The following is a 13,871-nucleotide window of genomic DNA, read 5'->3' as shown; positions in this document are numbered from 1 at the left end:
GAGGCACTTGATCTAGAAAATGCAGCAATTAATACTACTGAGGTTTATTTTACTTGCCTGTAAGATAGGAGTGATACTAGAACTCTCATCATAAACTTCCATGACTCTTTAACTACAAAGTAAAAGGCTCTAAATTGGAGCAGAGTGAAAAAAAGGAAAGATCTTATCAAACTTTATTAATAGAAGTCTTTCTACTGTCAAACAACTATTGAACATATTTAGAATGTTTCTCTTCTTATTATCAGACTTCACAGTAGACTAAGGAAGAAAATGAAGTATTCTTTTCATAAAACATTATTTTTCTTTAAAACAGAGAAAATTATTTTATATAACACTATTATTTTTATTAGTTTTCACTACCCTTGTATTGTTCTTAGATTTGATGTCAGTATTGAATGATACCAAACAAAACTCTAAACTTATCTTTTATTATTATACATTGAGTTAAAAAATAAGTTTGTATTCTTAAAGAACAATGAGAAAATCTTAGTTTTAAATTGTCAGAAAATATTTGTCATTTTGTGAGATTTTAAAGTAATCCCATGTAAATGCATAAAGTTGATTAATGTAGCCTTTTCACATCAATTCATCTTGAGAGAATTCATGCATATAAATTTATGTAGAGACACAATAATCAGCAACCATGTGCTTATTATAGTCTCAATATGCCACAGTTTGCATTTTGGACAAATAAAACAGTAACGTACAACATAAACATAATAAGAAACATACAAATCTACATAATAAGCAATGGTTGCTATTTGTGAAAAACAATTTATTAATGTTGTTATCATTGGTCTCAATTGTAATTAATCTATTTTTAATTTATTCATTGCAGAAAATTTATACATATTTTCTAGCACATACCTTTTATATGTATCTTTTATTTTCATCATCATTTTCATAAATAACATATGGGAGAAACTAGCTAAATTTTTAATCAAAATCCTTAAATTGTTGGTGGGAGTGCAGACTGGTGCAACCACTGTGGAAATCAGTATGGAGATACCTCAGAGAACTAGGCCTAGAGGTCCCATTTGACCCAGCTATTCCCCTGCTAGATATCTTCCCCCAAAGAATTAAAAGAATCATACCACAGCGATATATGTGCACCCATGTTTATAGTGGCGCAGTTCGTAATAGCTAAAGGTTGGAAACAGCCCAAGTGCCCATCAACTGGAAACTGGATAAAGAAGATGTGTTTTTTTTTTAATAAAATGGAGTACTACTCAGCCATAAAGAATGACAAACTAGAGATATTTATAGCTAAATGGATGCATATTGAGGCTACACTCTTAAGTGAAATAAACAGGACACACATGTGTAAATACCCGAATAGTTTCTCTATTGTGAGAAACTGAAAGTGTAAATAAGGATTAAAATGATTAAAATGAATAATTGATAATTTGAAACAGGAAGAAAAGGTCCAAAGGGGTAGGGGAAGTAGGAGGGGAAGGGGAAAAGAAAGAAGGGAAAGGAAAAATTATGAGAAAAGAAAAAAATTGAAAAAAGTCTATGTAAATAGGGAAGGGTGGAATGGGTAGAGGGCGCACAGGTAATGGGGAAAAAATAAGAACCAAGATACATCATGTACAGGTACACGGACCCAATGATAAATGTAAATGTATTGTATACCTAAAATGTATCAATGAAAGAATTTAAGCAAAAAAAACCCCTTCATATTCTCTTTTGATTTTAATGCTATTATTTGCTTTCCCAGCCTTTCTTATAATTAGATGTTGCCATAAGAGTTGTTCTCACTAGTAGAATGTGAGAAAAAGTGTGTCATGCAGGACAAAGTTTTCTTAGGAAGTCATGTACTTGTACCACTCCTCCTCACCCACTGTCTATCTGTGAAACCTCAGGAAATGGCAGGGTACAGACCAGAAAGGACCCTGGATTACTATGTGGAAGAAAATTGACCAACTCTTCAGTAAACTGACTGATTCTTACCTTGGAATATGGAGAAAGTGAACAATTAACTTCATTTGGATTTGACCTGTTATATATTTTGGATTTTTAGAAAATTGCTTACCATAAGTAATGCAGTTTTATAATATTTCATGACTCTTAAATCAGAACTGTAATACAATTCATCTTCCTACAAAACTATAGGTAGAATGTATGATATGAATTACTTTTATTTCTAAATATAAGTCCACCTTAAAATCTATATTCAACAGTCAATATAGATACGCAAAATGTGAGTTGTTTTTTATAATGTCAATGTAAGGTATTTTCAATGTAGGCAAAATATTTTTGCAAACGTGTAGCTATGTAGTTACAATGAGGTGATATTGTGATGAACGTGTCTGCTCTTAATAGTTACCACTTACATTGTATTTGCATGAAAATTATCTTTGTATTTAAAAAACTAATTGCTGTCATTTACTAAATCTTTGTTATTTTCATGGCCCATGCTTAATTACCAATATTCTTTGGTATGTAATCTTACTAAATTATATCTTTATAAACAGATCCACTCTTTATTTAAATAAAAATAAATTCTTGGGGCCAGGGATTTAGCTCAAAGTTTCCACCGGCTGCTTCACAACCACAAGGACCTGCATTTGATCCCTGGTACCATATAAATAAATAAATAAATAAATAAATTAATTCTTATATATTATTCCAATATTGCTAACATTCCATGTGCTATTCAGAATATGCAGTTAGAAAAAACTGATCACTAAAAGTAAAAGAGTATCGCATGATACAATTCATTTAAAGTAACATGTAAACAAATAGTTCATAAGTGAAATAAAATGTACAGAACACAAATCACTAGGTATGCCACTGTAATATGCTTTTGAAGACTAAATCCTTTTATTGATGTTAGGCCCTCAGAATAATAACGGAAGAGGTAGCTTCTACCACCCTTGACTAAATCATGTTGATTATATGGTCAATAAGCATATTTCATCTTAAACATTGATGGGTTGGTCATTAAAATCACTAGGAGTAGATGAAACCATAGCATAAAGAATGTGTTTATGTTTGTATAAAATATCTTTTGTTTGAACACAAAACACTAGCAGCTCTTTTCTTGCTTTGTACTTCTTTTATTCCCCAAATTCTCAAGGTTTATCTAAGTAATAGTTGTCAAAGTGGGATGTTAACTAACAATATTAGCATTCCTGAGAACTTATTAAAAATCTAATTCATTGAACCATGCCATACAACTAGTGAATCATTTATTCTGGGAATGGGATTGAACAATTTGTAGCATAAGCTATTGTGGATATTCTCTTGTATACTAAATTTGAGGGCTTAAAACTAGAGAAGCCAGTATAGGTGGTGACTATTTTCTCATATAAATTCATTCATCTAATGCCTTCTGTAACATTTCTTCTTTAAAGTACCTTTTGCAGTTCTGACAGGAAAGGTTACTTACATGATTTGGGATGAGAATGTAGTTTCTAAGCTAAGAGTGAGCAGGAAGACTATAATCTTCTTATTCTTTTTCTTTGGTTATTTCTTGCCTTCTGTTATCCAACTTTTCTTTCTGTGGTATCAACTGTAGGTAATCTTTTAACTTTGTTATGTGAAATAATATTGAGATTATACTTACAATTTAACTTTTATGTTGTGCATAAATGTGAGCCAGGCAAATCAGTACTTGGAAATGCTAAGAACATGTGAGCCTGGGTTTGACAATGTTGATTGGTAAGGAAATAAAGATTGAAAGTTAATAAGGAACAAATTATTATACAGATAGATATAATGGCTATATTTAAAAATATGAAAGTTTCAAAAGATATTTCAAGTCTTCTGTGGGATTACAGAGTGAAAGTTATAAGACTACTGATTCCTGATTAATACAATGAGGCAATTACAATATTCTATCTGTCTGAAAACAGATTGGGCTGAGTTTCCTATGATTATAGTTATTTATGCTACCTAAAGTTGTAAATTGATTGGGTGTTCTAGACCCTTGCTAAAATGGGATACTATCTAGGAGTTGTGAGAAGCAGAGTCTCAGGGTCAACTTTCATCTTAGTGAATCGGAATCTACAAGATGACAAGATTCATAGGTGGTCAATATGTACGCTATGTTTGAGAAATCGTGTTCTACTTGACTGCTAGTAAATCCTCATAAATTTATACTTAATATGTTTTAAATTAATTTTTTGTGGTTTAAAATTTGAATAACAGTCTGGAAGGGAGTAAAATCAGAAATGTGCCATCATAGACCAGTATAGAATCATTAGCTGAATTAAATACTACAGAAGGAGACTATTTCTTGAATATCGTAGTTAATTTCAGTCAGTCAGTATTTGAGTAGTCTTTGAGTACTATTTGCTTTGTTAACTTTGGACTCTATGCTTTACACAAGAGAAAAACATGCCTTTAGGATTTCTTGTACACTGTGAACATATTTATGCTCACCCCCAATTATGTTCAATGCTTAATCCTTGCTCCTAATCCCCTTGTGTGTGTGGTCTTCTTTTTCATCAAACCCTGAGAAAATGAATCTCCTTATGTGAATCATTTCCTTTAGTAGGTACAGGTTTTGTCTCCTTCTTCTTCTTCTTCTTCTTCTTCTTCTTCTTCTTCTTCTTCTTCTTCTTCTTCTTCTTCTTCTTCTTCTTCTTTTTTATCTCTGATAGTCTACAAGAGTGGACTGCAGAAGCAGGAGAGGAGAGAGGGAGGGAGGGAGAGAGAGAGACACACGGAGAGAGGGAGGGAGGGAGAGGGAGAGGGGGGAGAGAATATTAGAGAACATTATGTTAAGGGGAACCAGAACAAGGTCAAGACCAGGGTCTGTTTAAAGCTGAAACGGACTGGGCAGGAAGTATTTTCAATGCATAGTCCTCATCACCAAACCAATGAATGGAAAAGAAGTGTGACCAGAAGTGACAGATGACGCCACACCCTAGATTGACTCAGGTCCCATTATCAATACTATCACGCCTGTTCCAGCCAGAGAGAAAGCAGCTTAAAGCCATGGCAAGCCGAGGCCAGGGAGCCAGAAGGTGCCCAAGTGAATTCCCACCCCAACAGCGCGTGCCCACGCAAGCTTTCCTATAGACACCATTGTGTGAGGGAAGCACAGGTGGGCCACACGTAGCTCTTCTTATCTCTGCCATCCCGGCCCTCGCCAGCTCGGAGGAGCCTGGACCATCGCGAGCCCGGCAGCCTGCAGCCGGGAGCGGCTCCTGGGGAGACGAGTGTCTCGGCGAGTGCGTGTGCGTGGGGAGGAGAGCAAAGACGTGATTACTTCAGAATTTATTTAAGAGCCGGTGGAAACCACTGCAACAGCTTCCAGGGGAAGCCCTTGTTCCAGAGGAAGAGGAGGTGGCGGCTGCCAAGGAGGAGGAGGGGAGGAGGCAGAGAAGGAGGAGCAGCAGCGCGCACGAGGCAAGTGAGAGAAGATGCTGTAGCCTCCTCGCCGGCTCCCAGTAGGTTGGTTCTGCAGGCGCCACCGCTGCGAGCAGGCGGGAGGCTCCCAGGGGCTGCCAGGAGAGAACGGGTGTGGGTTGGGGCGGGGTGCCCTGCTGCCCTTCCCGGAGCAAGAGCACCTGCTCTAAGTGAAACAAGCGCCCCAGGGCGGGAATCAGCTGGGAGCCAGGAGGGGATCCGCCCCTCTTCTCCCTTCCCCGGGCCACTCGCTTCCCTTTAACTGCCAAACTCCCAGCTTCAGCCCCAAACTCCAGCGGGCTGGGCTGAGAACTGGGTGGAGAACTTCCAGAGACTCCTACTGGCTTTCCCCGAAGTTCCCGCTCCGAGGGACACTGCCTAGACCCCGCGTGGCCAGGGCGCGGAGGGGGAGCAGCAGCGCGCGGGGCTGAGTTTCCCGAAGTGGTCCCCGGCGCCCAGTCCCGCTCGCCGCTCCCCGCGCCCGCCGGGCTCCAGCTGCAAGGGGGGAGCTGCGGCTGCTCCGGCAAAGGGGCTGCTGCTGCTTTAAGAGCCGCCTCCCCCTCTCCTCGCCGTGACAATGGTCTGAACCGAGCTGTGCTTCCCAAAGCAAAATTTGTAATATGCCATTTTTCCGATGGACGCTTCTCCTTTTGGCTGCTGACGGAGCCGCGGGAAGATGCGGAGTTGCGGCCACAGCCTGGCGCCGGGCACGTTCAGGGGAGCGCGGGGACTCAGGGCGTCGGAGCGGCCTTTCTCCTCCCGTTGCTAGGGAAATGGTCCCGTAGCTCGGAGTGTGAGCCGCCCCTCTCATCCAGCCGGAGACTGCGGGTGTCACTGATCCACTGAAGAGGCAGGACCCGAAATTACAGACATTAGGTACTGAAACTGTGTCTGAGTTACACGGTTTCCCTTCTGCTTTATTTTTTAAAGCCTCCCCCGGCCCCACCCCGCCCCCAGGGAAGATGAGAGGCAAATGCCTCCTTGTGGATTGCAGTTAGGTACCCTTGGCGTTCCACTCGCCTTCCCCATCTCCTATTTCTGTGCCTTCTGCGACTTGTCTCTCTGCTGCTGGGCAAGATGAACAACGTTAGTGTGGAAATTATGAAGTCAACTTCGCAGGGTGGTGGTGGGGGGGGTGTGGCTGAGAGAGCGAGCTGTCCGCGAGGGTGGATGAACTGGCTCCTTGGCCGTCTGTCAGTGCACTAAGGTAAAGAGAGAGAAAATGCTTCCATTAAAGGTGATAGTAATATTTCCGGCGGACAGGGAGTTTCAAAGAGTTAAATAGGAGAAGGAATATTCATGTAATGTAATCAGACAATGGCTGGGATTTCTCCAGTCATATTACTACGTGTAGGTTAACTGAGGTGGAGTTCGGGTGGTTCTAAAGACTCAATCTTTGCAGAAGAAACTGTGCAGAATAACTGTACCTTTGCCTACAGTAGGGTCTAAATTAGGCTAATATGATTAAATAGTTATTCACTGACTAAAAAGCGTCTCAGAGTGCTCTCATATGTGAATAGCTTATAGGACATATTGCTAAGGATCTTGAAATCCTTTGCGCAGTGATTTCAAGGATCATTCGAAACTTTTATTAGAACCCTGAGAGATTTAGAAGATAGTCAAGGTTAAGTGCTAACAACATGGGAGTTGGTTTTCCTGGTAAAAAAAAATTGACAAGTTAAATTTAAGCACTGGGATAATTAAACTAACTAGGCTTATTATTTCTTTCCCTTTCGCAACAAAATTAACAATGTCTCTAACTAGGTCTTAAAAGCTTCAATGATTTAATGGACAACCAATGTCTAGATGAATTTAACATTATTTATATGTCAACTTGACTTTAGGGAAGGAGGTGGTGATGAACAGACATATTTCCAAGCAAACTGTTTGCATGTTTTTTCTAGTTTGGTGTGAAATTATATGATATTTCCATTTTTAATACTGAAAGATTGTAAAAACTAAAAGTAATATATCTAGGTGAAATACACGAAACAATGAATGACCAGACCCTTCTGGACCATAAAAGTTGTTTCAGATGTCATCCATTCTATGAAAGAGTTTATATGGATTTTTAATTGCTTCTAATAATTGAAATATTTAATAAATATTACATTATATTTTAAGGATTTTCATATATTCTGCAGTTTATATTAGACAGAATCTAAGCTGTAATGCAAGCAAACTTATGAAAATGGCCTTACTTTTGTAGTCTTTTCTTTCATTTTTCAATAAAAAGATTCTACTTACTTATTTGAGTTGACTGGAAATAAAAAGTGACAAGTGTTCATCTTATTTTCTAAGTAACTTTTGACTAGTTTAGTATTTATAAATCGATTTGGAGAGTTCAATAGTCACCCGAATTAAATCTTTAGGCCTATAAGCAAAAGCAGTCATGAAGGTAAAATATTATTTCTGCAAAGATGAATCTTGGACCCTTAATAATTGAAATAAATAATTGAATTTGTGATAATGTTTTAGATCTTTTAATGGGTGTTCCCAGTCAGGTACATGATCAAGTCCTTAAAAATGGGATTTTTAGAAAAGCACAGATTATTATCCCTACTTTAGGGATGAGAAAACTGAAATTTTGGGTGATGAAGTACTTACCCTACTGGCTTCAAGAGTGGAATGTAATTAAGTTCTTTGAATGTAGATTTCAGAGACTTTCTAAATCCCCAACTAAGTTCTCATCATAGAATTTTTTGACTAACTAAATGGAGGACCATCTTTTATAATGTCCCGAGAGTCTAAACTTTGTGAATGTCTAATGCCCTATGGTGTATACAAGAGGTTATAAAGGATCAGGATATCATCCTCTGGTGAAAATTGTTCTTGGGGTAATCACTATAGTTATGCTTCTCCTTGAGATGTAAAGTTATTGTAAGTAATTAGAAGTGCTTTCAAGAAGGATACAGTTTGAAATACAGATTTAAGAATGTTTAATCTTAAAATTTAAACTTTAAGATTATTTTCACACAATTTGTCACAGTCTGATCGCTGCCTCCCCCCCTTCCCTCATACTTTGTTTTAACCTTAAATGTCAAAAATACACAAATTGGCTCCTGGTAATGTTTTCTCAGAATGACACAGCTGTTCAATATGTGTATTTCATGCATGACATGTGAGCTAATTATTTAAATAAGCAAATGTGTTGGAACTATTTTTGTTTTTGTTATCCAATTCTTTTGCATTTGATCCAAAGAAATACTGAAGCAGTTAAGGAATGTTTTTTCATCTAAGTGAGTCCTTGAATGAAAATCAAATTGATAAAAAGACAAAATGGTACTTGGGTAACATTGTAGTAGTAGTAGTAGTAGTGTAGTACTGTGTGTGTGTGTGTGTGTGTGTGTGTGTCCGTGTGTGTATGTAAGTTTATTCTATTCACCTACCCTGGCATTTATTTTAGGGTAAATAGGAATTGAACAAGTCAAGTTCCTGCCTTTAGGTAGCTCAATATTTTGAGTTATGAGTAAAATCTCAAATCATTTTGCATTACCCTAGAATTACATAGATCAATGGTCACAAAATAATTTCCTTTTAGTATATGAAAAGTTTCTCTTAGTTTTCTGTGAGGCCTGAATAAATCATTCACAAATAATCAAATTCTCTCCTCAGTAACACAATTTATAAGAAGAATCTTGACATTTTATTTTAAAATATTACCAGAAATATTTTTCCCAAGGACATAAATATGTAGGCAGAAAAATGAATTGACCTTACATTATAAAACCAAAGAATATTCCAGCATCAGCAGCCAAGCCAGCTGTTTTCCACATCGTCTTCTGCAAACCCAAGCCCTCTAATTAATAGCTCTTGGGATTGTACAACTAAAACTGAGTTGAGCTGGACTTTTTTAAAACATAAAATACAGGATGAAAGAAAACAAGAATGATTTTTAAAAAGACACTCTGTAATAATACCTTGTTGCCTGTCAATATCTATGCTGTAGATTTAAAATCTAATTAATAAATTATTTAAAAAATATTTTCAACAGTTCATTTATTTCATGATTTAAAGCTTGTGATTAGCAGCTGAGAGGTGAAGTTACTAAATTAGCTAATGTAATTTAACACATCTGTTTTTTGGAATATTTGAAAGAGTGTTAGTTTGTAATGTTTAGATGGAAAACAGACAGTGCATCTAACAGGAAACAAAGGAATATCAAGAGTTATTAGAAACAGAATAATGAAAACACATTTATTTATTACAGCCTATTTCATAAAGTTTGTCTAATTCAGTCAGTAATACTTAACAACTTGAAAGTTATAATGTTAAAAACCCTTTAATTGGCATGACAAAGTTTGTTGAGAAAAATAAGAAAATCAAAGTAGTTTACTATATATGATATTCAAGTATTTGTGGATTTTCTAAATGAAAGAATGAACATTATTTCACTTTAATTGTCAAAGTCATTCAAAAGTTTTCTACTTCCTACTCCTTTAACAGACCACATACTTCCTGTTGACAGTACAATAACAATTAACATAGAGATAGTATTTCAAGAGATTCAAACTTGCAGCCAAAAAAAGGTAGTGAAATAATAATTGAAATAACATATCTCTGTGAATTAAGTGGGATAAATCATAAAAAAGAAAACTGAGAAACAGGTGAAGACATATTGTGTTTGACAGGTGGATTGCCATGAGGAGAAAGAGAAGCAAGTCAGTTGGAGAAAGGGAAGGGGTCATATTTTATTGAGATCAAAACTGTTCAGCTTGGTTAAAGATGGGGGAATGGGAAGGAGAAAGAGGGCCAACTAGACTAATGAGCTGCTAAGAGTTAAGTGAGATGATAATCAGGTGGGATTTTTGGAAGCCATTCCTTTACTGACTCTGCCTTTATCTTTTTTAAGCAATGATGTGTGAAGTGATGCCCACGATTAACGAGGATACCCCAATGAGCCAAAGGGGGTCCCAAAGCAGTGGCTCGGACTCAGACTCCCATTTTGAGCAACTGATGGTAAATATGCTGGACGAAAGGGATCGTCTTCTAGACACCCTTCGAGAGACCCAGGAAAGCCTGTCACTTGCCCAGCAGAGACTGCAGGATGTCATCTATGACAGAGACTCACTCCAGAGACAGCTCAATTCAGCCCTGCCACAGGTATGCTTCCAGTAGGGTTTGTCTTTCCTAGTATAATTGAAAATGTGGTAAGGTTTTAATAAGACATGCTTTATTCCCACCATTTTTTCACATATTATGCATGTTTTTGTAAGAAAAATTTAAGAATAGAGAAGTGATTTATATTATATATTACATAATTAATGATAATATAATTATATATTATATAGTTAATAATATATATAATTTTATATATCTACCTCAGATAAAATCATGGTATACTTGTGTGCGTGTGTGTGCGTGTGTGCTTGTCTGTGAAGCATGAATCCCTGTCTGTTTTCTTTTTTGAAAATTTTATCTTTATGCTTTTGTGGGAGTGAGAAACCATTTGTTGATCAGCTTTTAGTTTCTAGATTGTGGGGAATTGTTTTACATTTCTTCTTACTTTTTAAACACAGTTATGACATTTGAAAAACACCTATTTTCAATTTTCAATTGTGTGTTCTGTCTATGGAAATGATAGTAGTTTGAAAGTCTACTGTCTAATTATTTTTTTCTCTTTCTGTAAAAATGTCTAATACCTGCTTTAAAATTCTTAAATTACTGACACATTATGCTTTCTTATTAAAAGATACTTCAACTAGGGAGATATCTGAAGATAAAGAGCAATGTGATGCACTTACCAATCATGCATAAGGTCCTGATTTTATCCCTAGTGTCACTAAATCAAAAAACAACACAAAATTTAAATGTTTCTTTTTAATTTAAAGACACTTTAGAAATCGAGAAAGAGCAAAAGTTCAGTGTTATTCTCACAAATTTACTTTTGTTAGGTTAGTTATTTTTAAATACATTTCTGTTAATCTTTTATAAAAATTTGATATTTGCCATCTTATTTACAAATTGTTATTATTAAAGATCTATTACCTACAGAACAATTCCATAGTTATGCTTCTTTTAGATATTAGAAAAGTCATAAAATATTAATGAGATTTTAAATAGTCATTTCCAATAAACTATAGTTTTCTTTTAAATACAACCTTGTCTTTTGGTTTAAAAGACAACAGAGCAAAAAATTCACTTCTTTCTATGAAATTGTCTTGCAGCACACATCTTTTCAGTAATTTTGAAAACTACATAGTAAAAGTTGATAAAATTCTAAATCCTGTGGTACTATTAACTTGCAATGTAATATCTCTGATGAAATACCATTAGATGATCCCAGAACCCTATATGACTAACTCTGATTCCAGTCCTTTACATTTTCAATTAGTTTGTTTTTTGTTAAGATGAAATACTTTTTCAAATAACTTTGACCTGTTGATAACACTGGTTCATTTAATCACACAGCATGTGTTGATTTATTTCAAAGGACAACTATCCAATCTTCACCAAAAATGACTTTTGTCAAGGTAGATACCTCAGTCTTTGCAATTGTTTTTCCTGAGTTGGTTTCTAGAAATATCACCATGCTCTTGCTTCTTCAAAACTGTTCGAGGTGGTTAATGTTGTTGGTAGAGAAGGATAACAAAGCCCTCACACTGCTCCTCAGCTTCTGTAGTAAGCACAAAATGACAATCATTTCTATTTTGGGCTACAGGCCTAGGATTTTAGTAGACTGGGGACAAGATGGAAATACATTCAGTATGTACTGGAAGAGCAGTCAACTGATGTTTTTAATTAAATAAGTGCCACAATATGTTCCCATTTCCCTGAAAGTTGACAATTTGATTCTACCTGTAAGACTCAGCAAGAATCCTTTCTGAATTTTTAAAATTAAAACCTAATGTTTTTATTCTCAATCCTAACTCTATCAAAATGTTTCTAAAGTAATGGGAGCTTTTAAAAATATTTACTCTTCCATAAAAAGGTTTACTATTTTATAAGGCTGCTGTAAAAATGAAGTGTTAGGAAAAGATAATTTGGAGAAAAAAGAAGGAGAATGGTGGAAATATATATATATATTTTTTTGTACTGGGGATTGAACTCAGGACCTTGTGCCTGCGAGGCAGATGGCGGCACCACTGAGCTAAATCCCCAGCCCTGGAAATATTTTTATTCAGAACTATATTGTGTACAACAATCTCTTACACACAAAAATGAAAAAAAGTCTTAATTCTAGAAACCCAGTTAGATTGAATATCTAGGTTATGATGCCATTGAAAATTTAATTTTTTAATTATACTAATATACAATTTGTTAACCAAACACTTGAGTTGTGCTTTGAAGTTCAGAATTTTACTAATTTTCTGCATGTGTCAGGGGTGATAAATATACAGTAAATGTTCAAATTTTAAAATTACAGAATCACATTGTCATGTACTAACTACTTGCAATGAATGTAGTCATCATCTATCGCAAACATGAACTGATAATAATAATAACAATAAGAATAGCAATAATAGTAATGAAAATGGGGGAAGAGGATATAGAGAAGGAGGGAGAAAGAAGAGTAGGAAGAGGAAATGGAATTAAAATAATCAAAATATATTAAGTACATGTACCTAATCCCTAAAATGAATACAAACACCATATAATAATAAAATATTTTTAAAAGACACATTGCCATTAATCCTCCTCAGAATATTCCTTCTCACTTCAAGCACACTTATCTCATCATGCTTGGCACTTTCAGAAGCAGTTCTGAATGTCCTCCTTAATGCGTATCTTTAGTTCCAATATTGTGGCTTTCTTGATGTTGTGAATTGATGCGCAATGTCTACCTTTCATGAGCATTCTGATTTTGGGGAAGAGCCACAAGTTGCACAGTGGCAAACTTAGTAAATAAGGTGGATGAGAACATACAATAATGGTTTTATTTGCCACAAATTGCCTTAAACATTTTTTGAGCTCAGGACCTTGCACTTAAAGGCAGGTGAGGCACCACTGAACTAAATCCCCAGCCCTGCCTTAAACATTTTAAATGGATTCAGAACATTGAGGCAGCAACTAGAAAGACATTCATGAGAGAGATCTTCCAGAACCGCTGTAGAATGTAGCGAGAAAGATGGGATAAGTAAGTTTGAAGTGAGAGGGAGTATTTTGAGGGGGAATGATGGCAATGTGTCTTTTGCTGTACTATTTTTATGTTTATTTAAATATCCACCATATTTTTATTATATATCATATAATGCATGTTGAAACTTTCCTCCAGAAGGATTTTTAAAAGCACTCCATAATTACATGCATGTATTTCTGAAGAGAATCCTATAGATATTTCTATTTCATTGAAAAAAATAGAGACTACAAATAAGCTCATGTTAGCACAGATCTGCTTTTGCCACAAATTAAATTAGCTAGCCGCCAGTGTTTATGAATTTTGAAACTGTAAATTTAAAATTATAAGCCTGTACATTTAGCTCTCTGTAGTTCTGATCTGTTCCCCATGTAGTTTGACATGTATTTTTAATTATGACTTGTACGTTATTATTAGAAATGTCCCTACAAAT

General features: G+C 35.9%; 1 protein-coding gene across 27 annotated transcripts in view; it reads left to right on the top strand.

Moving 5' to 3' along the window:
- The first annotated feature begins 5,121 nt into the window (after positions 1–5,121).
- The window catches only part of Ppfia2 (PPFI scaffold protein A2), a 482,684-nt gene continuing 473,934 nt past the window's right edge, over positions 5,122–13,871 (top strand). For 17 of the 27 annotated variants that reach the window (XR_015443500.1, XM_087192534.1, XM_013066573.3 and 14 more), the window contains exons 1-2: positions 5,987–6,237; positions 10,214–10,464. Coding sequence is in view for 26 of the 27 variants with exons in the window: in XM_087192534.1 (XP_087048660.1) it covers positions 10,216–10,464 (249 nt within the window). In the remaining variant the exon portion in view is untranslated. Of the gene's footprint in view, positions 5,407–5,955; positions 6,238–6,547; positions 6,569–10,213; positions 10,465–13,871 lie in introns of those variants that run through there. The other 10 variants (XM_087192555.1, XM_013066576.3, XM_087192541.1 and 7 more) reach the window with 5 other exon arrangements.

The sequence above is a fragment of the Heterocephalus glaber genome, unplaced genomic scaffold (assembly GCF_053883595.1).
Source record: "Heterocephalus glaber isolate CG9 unplaced genomic scaffold, H.glaber_assembly_v1.0 deba00001572, whole genome shotgun sequence".
NCBI lineage: Eukaryota > Metazoa > Chordata > Mammalia > Rodentia > Bathyergidae > Heterocephalus > Heterocephalus glaber.
This window is presented reverse-complemented; position numbering and strand designations above follow the sequence as displayed.